This window comes from Odontesthes bonariensis, chromosome 1 (assembly GCF_027942865.1).
Source record: "Odontesthes bonariensis isolate fOdoBon6 chromosome 1, fOdoBon6.hap1, whole genome shotgun sequence".
Classification (NCBI taxonomy): Eukaryota; Metazoa; Chordata; class Actinopteri; order Atheriniformes; family Atherinopsidae; genus Odontesthes; species Odontesthes bonariensis.
Genome location: NC_134506.1, coordinates 36,019,524 through 36,033,188, shown reverse-complemented (window position 1 = coordinate 36,033,188; position 13,665 = coordinate 36,019,524). Strand labels below are relative to the sequence as shown.

General features: G+C 40.1%; 1 protein-coding gene across 1 annotated transcript; it reads left to right on the top strand.

The window, feature by feature from the left end:
- The first annotated feature begins 4,464 nt into the window (after positions 1–4,464).
- On the top strand, positions 4,465–12,915 carry LOC142380130 (ceroid-lipofuscinosis neuronal protein 6 homolog). The gene is made up of 7 exons (XM_075465692.1): positions 4,465–4,609; positions 6,476–6,596; positions 6,703–6,801; positions 8,696–8,884; positions 10,245–10,300; positions 11,948–12,070; positions 12,308–12,915. Exons 1-7 carry the CDS (start codon positions 4,542–4,544, stop codon positions 12,576–12,578), a joined length of 927 nt encoding a protein of 308 aa, XP_075321807.1. The 5' UTR covers positions 4,465–4,541; the 3' UTR covers positions 12,579–12,915.
- Positions 12,916–13,665: the final 750 nt, after the last annotated feature.

Below are 13,665 nucleotides of genomic sequence, written 5' to 3'. Positions count from 1 at the left end.
GTCCGCTCACAGGACTTTGACTACAAACCTTTAATGAAGGTTAATGGACGTTGTGTTTTTATTGAGAACAATTGCGTTACATTTAAAGGATTATTTTTGGCTTCATAACTAAAAAAAAAGCATGCGACATTTTTTTATTTTCGTCTTTGAACACCGTGAAAAATATTAATTTCATCACTAAATATCATCTAATGCAGGACATAAACACCAAATGCTGCAATACATATACAATACAGTATACTTAAAAAAACACACAAAAAAAAACACTTAAGGTGTACTCATACAACAGCTTGTCTATTTAAAAAATATATATGTGGTTCCAATGGATGATGAAAAAGTTGTGCAGTCCCGTCTGACCAACAACAAACCCTTGTTTGTTAAATATGAGGACATCTGCTGGTTACTGAGCGTCATTACAGTTCAGTTGTGCAGTTAAGCGTAGGAGCAAAGTATTGTTTTTCTGCACTTTTTGTGCCTAATTCTGCACATGTATTTGTTTTTTTTTTTGTCCCCCCCCTCTCATTTTCTTTAACATGTGCAAATATATTAATGGCTTCATCCTATATCCTAGATGTAAACAACGCATCAGACAAAGCTGGGAATTATCTTAGGCTGCAAGACAGAACCTTTCCCACTACAGTGGTGACACTTTCTGTTTTCCGGTTTATTTAAGAATCTTTGTCATTGTTGGGTTTTCTGTTAAAGGCAAATGGCTACGACTATAAAGGAAAAATCGATGTTCAACTCTCAACTTCGACGCTTGTGTTGCGTGTGTTTCATATCACATACACATCTCTCTGTCCATCTTCACAACATGAACAAAATGAAGGGTTTGTCATATAGGTACTGCATAGCAGACATACTGAGCCGGTACCATTTTAAATAAATGATCGCTTTAGCCTCTGATAAGCACCAATTTCAAGGTAAATACCAACATAGATGTTGAATCTTCACTTAGTTTTCTTTTACTGCTGCCAATCAAACCTACTTCTTTTTATCAGTAGATGCATTGTGTCGCTGCATCGAACAGATCAGTGTGTGGATGCAAAACAATTTTCTCCAGCTAAACTCAGACAAAACTGAAATCATTGTCTGTGGCCCACAGAAACAAAGAGAAAGTGTTATCAGTCACCTTGAGACTCTCTCTCTAAAACCTAATAATCAAGTTAGAAATGTCGGGGTAATATTGGACTCAGACCTGAACTTTAACAGCCACATTAAATCTGTAACATCAGCAGCTTTTTACCATCTAAAAAACATTGCCAGAATCAAAGGAATAGTGTCTAAACCAGACTTAGAGAGACTGATCCATGTGTTTGTCTCCAGCAGGTTAGACTACTGTAACGGCCTGCTCACTGGGCTCTCTAAACGGGCTGTAAGACAGCTGCAGTACATCCAGAACGCTGCTGCTCGAGTCCTGACTAGAACCAGGAAATACGACCATATTAGTCCAGTGCTCAGGTCTCTGCACTGGCTTCCTGTCGCTCAGAGAATAGACTTTAAAACAGCTCTGCTTGTGTACAAGTCTCTTCATGGTCAAGCGCCAAAGTACATCTCTGACATGTTAGAGCCATATGAACCAACTCGGGCTCTGAGAACCTCAGGGAGGGGTCTCCTGCTGGTGCCCAGAGTCAGGACTAAACAAGGTGAGGCTGCGTTTCGGTTTTATGCTCCTAAAATCTGGAACAGTCTTCCAGAAGATGTGAGACAGGCCTCAACTCTGACAATGTTTAAATCCAGGCTGAAAACAGTTCTGTTTAGCTGTGGATATGACACCTGAAAGTATTTTATCTGCACTCTTCACTTTTAAATTAATTAATTAATGATTATTTTTAATGTTTTTTTTTAAATTATTTTATTTATTATTTTTTTTTAATGATTTTATTGCCTTCTTGTGATTTTATGTAGCTGTAAAGCACTTTGAACTACCTTGTGTACGAATTGCGCTAATAGAGAAAATTGCCTTGCCTTGCCTACTTTATATTCTACCATAATCGGATAAAAAGAAGGTGACTTAATGGGACAATAGTTGAGCTGAATGCAATCTGTATATAAAACAATACATATTTCATCATCTTGTGACCATGATGGATTGTTGCCACGGGATAATCACACGCAACAATAGTTTTATCGGACTTACAGAAAGTCTGAATAAGCACTGACAGCTAAAATGCTCCCAGATTTAATGTAAACACAGTTCATCACGCCACTGTGAGCAACATACATGGTGATAAATGACTTTGCATACATTCAGGGCAGGTGTGAGACTGCAGCATTTCACAAGTTAAATTAATCACAGCATGTGTTGAAAAGCAAATCCAGTTGTAAACTGAAGTTTATAATTCATTCATAATGGTTTGCTTATGTATGAATTAAACTTTTAGTGACTGGATCATGCCTATACATTGAATCTTAACCACTACTACAAGTCTGGTGTGTGTGCTAAGCAACACTATACAGAGGTCAAAGAGAGGCCATATCCTGAGAGTTTAAGTCCTTATAAGGAGCTGTTTTTGGTTCAACAGCCGGTCTCTGAATCTATGGAAAATTTAGTATACCGAGTTTTCTCTGGCATGTCAAGAGGCTCGTAGATTGTAACTTCCACACTGAGAAAGACTGATCTACTTAAGTGAGTTTCTTGTTCTTTCTGCTCTAAATGTTCTGTTTGTGTGCTGCACTTCACGACAAATACAAGAACTTCTTGCTAATTGTGCTAGTTTTGTCTTCTGTACTTCAGAAACAGCATGAGATTCATGTGTTCCATGAGTTGTGAGCAGCAAAGTCTTGTTTCCTACGACTCACTGAAAGTGGGACTTGGGAAATCTACGGAAACTTTCAAGAAAGCCGATAGCTTACACACATTAATTTTGCTCTTCTTGCTGACACACAGCCATTTAGCCCCTGTATGATCAGTATATTACCATATTGCTTCCTCCCCTCACTGGACACCAAACATGTGCTCAAGTGTGAGCCACACCAACCAAAACAGAGATGATTAGGTATGAGAAGTTGTTCTCTGGCTGACATGAACATGTGCTAATTTAGAGTCCAGTATTTGGATAATGATTATGTTAACTAATGAATGCACACCAACTGGATTAAAAGTAAACTTTTTCTAAACTGGATGCAGCCCTCATTAACACATATGTGCTTGTCCTATTTCAAGTCAAAATGAATATTAATAAGTATTCATATTGTGCACGTTGAAATTGCATAATTATACATTTACAATACATTATGCTGCCCTAATTAAAAGCTGCTTTTGCACATATGAACCGAAACAGAAGATGAAAACAAAAGGCTTTTGGTCCCGTTTGAACACCTTGGAGACCAGAAATCCCTTCATACGTCTGCTTTAAACTGAAATACACACAGCGAACATTACTGAAAACATTCCCCACAACACGAGGTACCATCGCAAAGGACTAATTCCACCCTCTAATTAGAGGATTGAATTTAAAGAAGAAAAACAAATTAAATAAATGGTATGATTTCACTGGCATATGGGGTACTTTGGCTCGTTGTTAGGAACTAACATGCATTCTTAGGAAATCTTATCAGGTAGATTTAACACTTTAATTGCCAAATGTTTTGTTAAAAAGGTTTTTCCTTTGAATATAGGTGTCACAGTCAAAGTTTTGCAGTTTACTGAGACTTCTACACAATAGAGTTGTCAACAATGCCACTCTTTTTGTTCCAGCATACAAATATTAATTTATTCAGAGTGGATGCAGCCAGTAGCAGATCCCAGAATAACACTTTCACATTCATTTTAACAATCAAATTATAAATGTCAAAGGCCTGGCAGATGCGGCCTTCTGAGGACACTATATACACAATTTCATTGACATCTTCCTTTTACTGTTGAATCTGTTACAATGGAGTAACTTAAACCTTTATAAAGGTGTTAAGTATTTACCACATAGCACAGCTCTGTTGACAATGGGGGAAGTCTGACCTGCCAGAGTAACAAAAAACACTTAAATTCAAAGGTTCAGTTGAATAGAAAAAAACAACAACATCTTTTCCCAAGCTCTTAACCTTGCGAAAAACGTAATGGGGTTAAGGAAAAGTTCTAAAGGCCTTAGGCAAACAAAAATATATATTGTGTTGGCACAGGCTACTCATACTCATGAACCTGTTCTCAGAATTATCCATATGAACCACAGTTCGCACAACTGGATGGAAATGATTTAATTACTTAATTATTAAAATGTACAAATGCAAAAGTACACTTTTTATGCAGTTAGAATTTAAACTGAAATGTAGATAATCTTCTCAACTTTATAAGCGCAATATACCATATTTGATCCATCCATCATATAACATTGTCTTTATGTAATTTAGTTTGCAAGAGTTTGCCTTCAAGTAGCCACCCGGGGTTAATTGAGCTCACTGCATTGGTCATCAAATACTGCCGTTTGATTGGTGGATTACTTTGATGGGCGGGGTTTCGAAGGAAAACAAGGAAGTGAACGCGCTCGTGACTAGATTATTAGTCTTGTTGAGTCCCGTTAACGCTACACAACTTTGTGAGATACATGTTAAACAAACAAGGAGAATTTACAATGGAGAATGTACGAAAACGCCGAGGCAAAGATTTACACAGGTTTGTACTCGTGTTTATCAAACTGTATCCTTTGAGTCGCTGTTTTAATTTTTCAGGGAGATGCAGTCGATTCAGAAACTTCAAATAGAAAGAAATGAGGCGGCAATAAATGCTTATGAGTATGTCCCGCCTATTTGTTTCAAGACAAATTATAACCATTTTTTGTTTTGGTAGAAACCACGCTACTGGTCATAGTTACCCCAAGCTTGCCTTCCTGCCAGGCTGTTCTGTCAGTATTTGGTCCGTTTGCCGCCTGGTTTTGTAATTACCCCTAGAAAAGCCCGCTTCCTTTGTAGCTGCGTCCCTCATTCATAATTGAAGTTTGGTTCGGAATCAGGGATGTGGTTGGTTACTAGGTCTGTTCCCATGGTTACAGACTGCAACATGCCTACATTCAGTTCAGTTAGGCTATACTTTATTCATTCCTGCAGGGAAATTGAACGGCTGCAGTAAACTAAATAATGAAAATAAAAAAGCAGTCAGTCATCGGAAAGTTTTAAAGTGTAGCAACAAGATGGGTGAGGTTGAAATCATCACAGAGAGTGATGAATGGATGTGGGGGGTGTTGAGTCTTCAGCTCCATCTTCCAGTTTCTGATGCTATTCAGTGTTGATGGGTAACTCAGGTGAACTCTTAGTAGACAACATGAACCAGAACTCAGAGCCAACTGTTCAACATGTCTGTCTGCAGTATTTAATCTGCAGTGTGGTCTGAGTTGTTCCTGGAGCCATGTCTCAGTGAAATAAATGATATGCTGCATCCTTGTCAGGGCTCCAAACTCATCAATTTTATCTGCCAGTCAGCTCTGATTTTTCAAAATGACTAGGGGAAGAACTTCTTTTCTCTCAGTTTTAAGCCACTTACAATCACAGGAGTCCTGAATTATCATTTTAACTTGTTTGGATTCTCACTCCAGGCATCTCTTTGTCTTTGAAGAGCTCTATCAGCTGCGACTTCATGCAAATAACTTTATTGTTGGCGTGGTTCCTTAACAGATGTTAAACAGTGCCATCAGAAGTTATTCCAGCAGCACAGTAGCCTTATTCATGCACACACACACACACACACACACACACACACACACGCACACTCAGTAATTAAAGCAGAATATTTGAGTGTCTCATATACAGGTTTGTCTTCAGAAACAAGGAAATCCTGTTAGAAATTGGTTCGTTGGCCATATTTATCTCTATAATGGCCAGGTTAACATCTCAGGACCCACTGCCCTGCTCGTTTTAGACGTCACACGTTTTAGACAGAACACCTGTGCCTGATCCCTTTGTGCAGGTGGTGCGTAAGTGGCACCCGATGAGCTGAGGAAAGAAAGAATGAGCACACAAAAAGCAGAATCAAGACCTGACAGCACATAACCTTCTTTAATGCATCTAAAGGCACTGAAGGGATTGTCCTCAGCTCAGATTCAGATCTATTAGATTTCCTCTTTAATCACTTTAACTGCATTGAAAGTGAGGCAGCAGTCAGATTGTCAAACAATTCCCCTGCATGTACATTAGTGCAGTAATGAGTGTTGGGGTAACCCTGATGTGTCTTTTGATGGTTATTGTTTTATTTTTACTCAAAACAAGATGCCCTGCATAAAGCTGAAAGACAGTTTTAGTGTGTTTTGTAGATTTATTTAGTTTGGGATGTACATATATATCAGTCTAACATCATTTTGGTTAGTTTTCAACTTGTTGACCCCAGTTTATTAGTCGAGAGCACTTAGAGCAACAATGTGTTTTAACCTGAATCTACAGCACTAGTAAATGCTGCAGTGAAGCTCATTTTAATGCCGTATTCCCCACACGCCTGTTGAGCCTCAGTTTATTACAACGACTTACTGTTGCTACAAATGTGTACTGACAGCACTCCTGGGGTTTCTGAGGAGAATGTGCCACGGAGGAAAGTGCAGCCCTTCCACTTGGACCTGTGGTTCTGTCTGACCGTGCAGAACTGGATTCTTGACTTTGGAAGGCCTATTGTCATGGTAAGGAGGCGCGATTCACTTAAGCTGTACCTGACGTGGTTGAGCTGTTGCTCTCCCAATTTATGCATCAATGAATACGAAATGTTTTCTTTATCGTGTGCATTAGATCATCCTTCCTCTGGAGTGGTTTCCCCTTAATAAGCCCAGCGCTGGAGACTATTTCCATATGGCCTACAATGTCATCACACCTTTCCTAATGCTCAAGGTAAATCTTCACATCTTCACATGTCTGCCTCTTTTACATTTCACATTTTTAGGCAAAAAAAGACCCCAAAACCGTTTGTTAAGCAGTCGCTGTTCTTCCTCGTAATTCACACATAAGAAACAGAAGTATTTGTGTGTCCTTACACACATCATGGAATCAGCTGACGTCAGCATCTTTGGTTAGAGTGGCGCTTTCTGCGATGCCGGTTTAAAGGGATAGTTCGCCTCTTTTGATACGAAGCTGTATGACATCCCGTATTAGCAATATTATTTATGAACATTTTCTTACCCCCTGCTGCGTCCTGTGAGCCGAGTTCCAGCCTCGTTTTGGCGTTGATAAAGGTAGTCCGGTTAGTTGGCTGGGGCCACAAAAATAAAGCATTTTGCTTCTCAAAACAATATGCGTTCAAAAAGAGTGATACATTTGCATCACAAAATCGTTGTGCAGGAAAAAGTCAGACCTCACAACTGGTTGGGTGCTATTTTCTCTCCCTTGTATCACTGCGTGATTGCCGCCTGCCGACAGCCGCGCCTGTTACGGTGTTTGCTGCTCGGTCTGCACTTTGGTCTGTAGAGAGAAAATAGCGCCAAGCGATTGTGAGGTCTGACTTTTTCTGGATGAACGATTTTGTGATGTAAATGTATTACTCTTTTGAACGCATATTGTTTTGAGAAGCAAAACGCTTTATTTTTCTGACCCCAGCCAACTAGCCGGACTACCTTCATCAACGCCAAAACGAGGCCGGAACTCGGCTCACAGGACACAGCGGGGGGTAAGAAAATGTTCATAAATGATATGGCTAATATGGGATGTCATACAGCTTCATGTCAAAAGAGGCGAACTATCCCTTTAATGCGTGGAAGCACAGTCGAGTCTTTTCGCCTCTTTTACTGCCTCCCTTGCCAGCTCAGGCGCATCAGCGGCGGATTGACTTCGACCTCTGCTCTCGTTCTGCCTCTGTGCTTCCGTACATGACATAATGCACAATGAAGGCACATCAATCCCGGCCTGCCTGTCTTTATCTTCTCTTCTCTTCTCCATAAGATTTGACCATCTTTAGGCAAAGAAAACGTGCATGTTCGCCCCTTGTGGCTCTCAGTGGCGTAAATAGACCAATCAATTAGCTGACTGGCCTCTAGTTTCTGTTATATTTGATTAATTCTTTCTTTTTTGTTCCTGCAAGCAGCTAATTTCGCTTTGATGCTCAGCAGCTCTGTCTCTTGTTCTTTCAGCGCTGCATGTAACTGGAGAGTAATTACTGATTTTGTTGAATCTTTTCATGGGTACATGATCACAATTCTGCTGGATGGTAGAACAGAAGATTAATGGAGTTAATTCATTATCAGCTTTTAGAGAGTTATGGTCGATTTGGTTTTATATGTTCCTCCGTTGCAGAAACCAGAATTGCTTGAATTAAATTTGTGTTGCTGATTTTCCTCATGGTAAAATGACACTATAAGAATAGTAATAAGTTAGTGACTGACTTGTATTTCAGTGTGGATGGGTTAGATTAATGCGCGCCAGCTCGAAAATCATTGGTGTCTGCAGAACAAAGAGAAATGAGAAGAAAACAGTGTAAAATGTCTCAAATGAAGCAAGTTACTTTATTTTTCTTTTTATGGCATGGAGGACCTGTGTGAGATTTTGTTTTTAAATAAAAAAACACTCCCTCTTTGTAATGTTTCCTTCATTACATTTACAGCAGACAGTTGTTTCAAATAAAAAAAAAGAACCAGTCAGCTGGCAGTAGCAGCAGAAACCACTCGATATAAAGGCAGGAATTGTGCCTTCAGAGACCTGAAGCTGTTGTCCTCAACATGTGACCGAAATGACGGTTTCTTTTAGCATACAGATGTGATCATAAGAAGAACACACGTGTTGTTGCTCCCCTCAGCTCATCGAGCGCAGTCCCAGGGCTTTGTCTCGCACAGCTGTCTACCTCTGCATCATCACTTTTGTCATGGGCGCCAGCATCCACCTCGTTGGAGACTCCATCAACCACCGGCTCATCCTGAGTGGCTACCAGCTCCACCTGTCTGTCAGAGAAAACCCCATCATCAAAGACCTCAAACCGGCTTCGCTGGTAAGAGTCCATACCTCCTGCATGACTGCACTGAGGAGATTGTGAATGTTTGCCTGTCAGTTTTCAGTGTTGGTATTTTATCTGTGACACATATCGGGCACATAGTTTATCGCTTGTCAAAATGCTAAAACTCATATTACATGTCATGACTCTTCTGAGGGAGTTCAGACGAGCTTTTCTTGGAGCACATCTCTTAAAAGGAGAGACAGGCTTTGGCAGGCGGGAGTCGGTGTCAGCTGATGATCCGTCAGAGTGATGAAGGTTTATCGTGTCTTTAATCGTTGACAAGATAAAGGTGTCACAAAGGAAAAAATCCCACCAGTAATTACCTGCTCGTTAATGCACAGCTTGGAACATAATTAGCAGATTCAGGCTTTATTCAGCCAGACAGCCCATCTTGCTTGGCATTAACATAACCCTGGCGTGTTTGTATCAAATATATGATCAAAGTGGGCTTATAAGGCCTTTTTTTAGACATTAAATTCATTAAGTAGACACTCTTATCCAAATAATGGCGTGTTATGACCTATTATCAAAGGTCAGTGTATGTTCACTGGAAAAATGACAAAAGCCAAAAGTTACACGTGGTGATGAGATCTTATACAGCAAGAAATCTTTTTAGGGACACACAAAACTGTTTTTGGTTTTCATAACAGCATCGTTATGTATGATTTATTATTCTGTTTTCATTTGTTGTCAGAATCACAACAGAATTATTTCTACCTATTTGTATTTTGGCTCAGTCTCCGACACTTGTTTAAAATTGATTTTAAAATAATCCTTTCATCGCCTCACTCTGCAGACACCCTCCCTGCGCTCAGTCTTTGTTATACATCTGAACATGGAGAAACCTTGTTAGAAACTGGGAAGTTCAGCACCACACCGAGGTCTCCTTCAGAAATCTATCACCTTAATCTCTCAGACATCTGTGTGGTGGCGGGGTCTGCTTTGAGATCTGTTGCAGGCCAGAGAGGAGGGGCTGAGCCTCAGGGACCAGGAAGACATCCAATAATCCCTCATTTGATGTTTTGTTGATGGTGGTGGACAGCGCTGTTTAACATGTCACTCTTACAGGTTTTCCCCTTCAAATCTGATAACCAAGGGCCATATCCTGTGATTCGTTACATCCTTTAATACTAATGAATCCAATCCAGTATGCAAATATGTGCATTTGTTGTGGTTTCTTCAGGCGTTTAAGGTTTTCCCCTTCTCCCAGTAAATGTGATTTGTAAGTGTAATGGTACAGGAACAGTAGGCGGCGCTGTTGCAGAATATTCCAGGCAGACTAAAACACGGCGCCAACAGAACATACCTGCAAAGTTCTTGGCAGTAATTCAGTCTTTTGGTCTTCTCTTCACAGATCGACTCCTTTGAGCTGCTGTATTACTATGATGAACAGCTGGGACATTTGATGTGGTATGTGCTGATAATTACATACATAATGTACACGCAGAGAGGCAAGAAATGAGTCCTTCTCCATTGCTGAAATGTATGTTGACTCCACTTTCCACAGTCATTAATGAGTCTAAATACGTAGCGACATTGGTTAGCATGTAAATCCATAGTTAGTTCTTGTTTGGGTGGGAGATGAGACCTCAGCTTTAAATAACGCTGACCACAAAGATCATCCCTGCACGATGTGATCTGATGGGGTTCATCAACTCAATGTCACTCAGAACTTAAAGACTATTCTTCCAGCCTGTTGGTCTTTCCAACTTTTTTCCTCTGTTAAGACTCTTAATTGCTTTTCGTACTCGTAACAAGGGCTGAGATGCTTCCTGCATACCTTTCAACTTCTAAGGCTTCACTTTAAGGGGATATATCTTTATAAATGAGAGATCTATCATATTGATCTTTTTCCAGGAAACCATAAGATGAGAAACATTGAATAAAAAAAAAACAATCAAATAATGGAGTTGAAAGGAGCGTGAGAGACCCAACTTTGAGGGTCATAACATTCATGGAGTTCACAGGAATACAAATAGTTTAATAAGATATAAGGGTACTGTTTTTTATTTGGCTCTATATGAATGAATTGGATTATTTTATAAATAATTATGATTACAATGAATTGAATTCCAATTGGCTTGAATTGGACTTTATTATTTAAGTGCCTTGAGATGACATTTGTTGTATTTGGCGCTATATAAATAAAAATTAGTTGAATTGAACTTACGTTTTAGTAACTGCCAGATTGTGTTTTGTAATGATACAATTTAAATGTTTAGGGAGATGGGATGAGATGTGTAATCCAAGATTAGTCTCATTTGCTTCAGTGAGTGTTAATTCCACCTGCAGTTCCATACAATCCTTTAAAACAGAAATTTCAGTGAATTTAGAGGCAATTCTTGCAGACGTTTCGTTTTAGAAACACATACTGACACGTAAGACCCAAATGCAAACCGGAGGCTGGTGGAAACTTACCTGGTTTATTAACAAAAATTAAGCCAAAGACGCAGCAGAGCTGTGAAATCATAAAACTGAATTACAGGGAGACCAGACGAGCAATGAAACAAACGACAGGGAACAACCAAGAAGGTAATAACAGCGAGGATCTGACAGACAAACCCAGGAGCATAAATACTGTGCGGAGCTGATGAGTGGGCGACTGATCGACAACAGCTGAGTGTGGAGCTGAGGACAACTACTGTCAGGATGTGAAACAGAGTAAAGCAGAAGCTAAACTGAGACCAGGAGTACAGAACTGAGGCAAGATTAAAACAAACTAGCACACAAAAGCAAGAATACCGACAAAGAAACCATGAGAGGAACTTTAAAATCAAGAATAGACAGAGAATAAATCCTAATATAAAGCAAGAACTCCAAAATAATAAGAAAACAGAATAAAAGAAAAACTAAACTAAAAAGTTCACAAATGCATCTTAGTTCTTTCTTCTCTGGTCACAACATTTCATCACACTGAGATAAAAAGTAATGTTTCTCATTCTTTGTGGGTTTGAGTCAGCTGTTGGCCTGCTGGGCCTCGCTGCGTCCGTCCTTGAGCCGTCTTTAAGAGCTCTGAGGAACTGACACATACGAGTCGGACCGTTTTGCTTTGTCCAGGTATATTCCCTTCTTCATCATCCTGTTCATCTACTTCTCTGGCTGCTTCTCCCACGCCGAGGAACAGAGGAAGATTCCCATCAGTGGTTGGCTGTTGCTCGGACCCAGCGCCCTCTACTATTGGTCAGTCATCTGCCATCTTTGAAATTCTCAAGCATGTTTCTCTTGGCACTACATACAATAGAAAACATACACTGCATGTTCACACCAGCAAGTTCTGTGTAAAAGAGACCATCGACCGTCTTGGATCGCTCGCTTCTTCGACCACGGCCATTTTGATGTCCCAACACTCGCATTGTACAACTTTGATGCCATTTTCTTTAAAATTCACAGCATATTCTGTATGTTCTTGTCTTCAAGGTACTTGGTCACCGAAGGACAAATCACTGAACTCTTCCTGCTCACTTATGTTGCCATGGCAGCTGTGGTGACTTTTCAGCGCAGTAAAGGCCTCCGTCCAGACGGCAACGGGCTGTTTCTTTTCTATAGTTTCAGTGTCACTGTGCTGCTGGTGGCTCTGTGGGTGGCCCATCTGTGGAACGACCCGGCGCTACGCAACAAGTACCCCGGGCTCTTTTATGTTCCAGAACCCTGGTCCTACTACACCTTACATATCAAGAAGAGCCACTGAACCGTGTGTGCTCTGCGTTTTTAAAGCCATAAGTTACTGTTTTCATGAGCTGACCGATGCAAACACCTGGGACGGGAGGGAACGGCTGAAACTTGAGCATCAACTTCAATGTAAAACACAAAGATCTGCTGGCTTCAGAGGGGAATTTTACTTCTCTATATTTCTGGACTGAGGCTTGTCGAGTGTTGCTTTAGTCGTCTGACTTTAAACGTGGGGTCAGACTCGAAAAGCCGTCTTTATCTTGGGACATGAGGTTTGAGGCCATGTAATTTGTAGTTTCTTGTCTTTGAGAGAAGAGGCACATTTGATGAGTACCTTCTTAAATGTTGCTGAGCAATTGTGCGACTTGTTCTTTTTGAGCATTTGGTCCATTAAACATGTTTCACCAATCAGTTTAACCCAGAAACAAACCAGTTGTACCAACCCACTGTTGCATGTGAAGTTAGAGATACTTTGAATAAGGAGTAAGTTATAGAAATACAGATATTTGAAATGTCTCCATTTATATAATGAAAAGCATATTAACTCGAAAAACTTCAACCTCAAAGAATCTGTTCAAACAATGACTAAATGCTCTGGTATATATATAATTTTTTTTAATAAAATGTGGCACAGCTGCTTCTTACTGGCTTACAAGAAGCTAAATTACGTAATCCCCGACAGCTTTAAGAAATATCTTCACAACTTAAGCGACACAAATATAAAAATCATAACGTCTAAAGCAAAAAGTAAGAGCAAACCTCAGAGTTTAACTTGACAGAACAGTTTTTTTTTTTTTAAAATCAAGCACCATAAATAAATGTTATGAGACACTGGCTGTGCATCTGTGTGAGTGCACACAACATGACGAAGAGTACACAATCAGTTGTTTTCATGTTTGACTGAAACCATGTGCATGAACGTGGAGCTTTAACAGCCTCCCGTCTTCTGGTTTCAGTCTGCCCGCCACATGTTAAGGTTTGTGGGGTCCAACATGTGGATCTGGCTCAGAGAAGATGTTCAAGCACAATTTCCACCTTGAAAAAGTGACAGATTCTGCCTACTCGTTTCTCATATTTCCTCGCAGCAGACACCAAATATCCTGAGT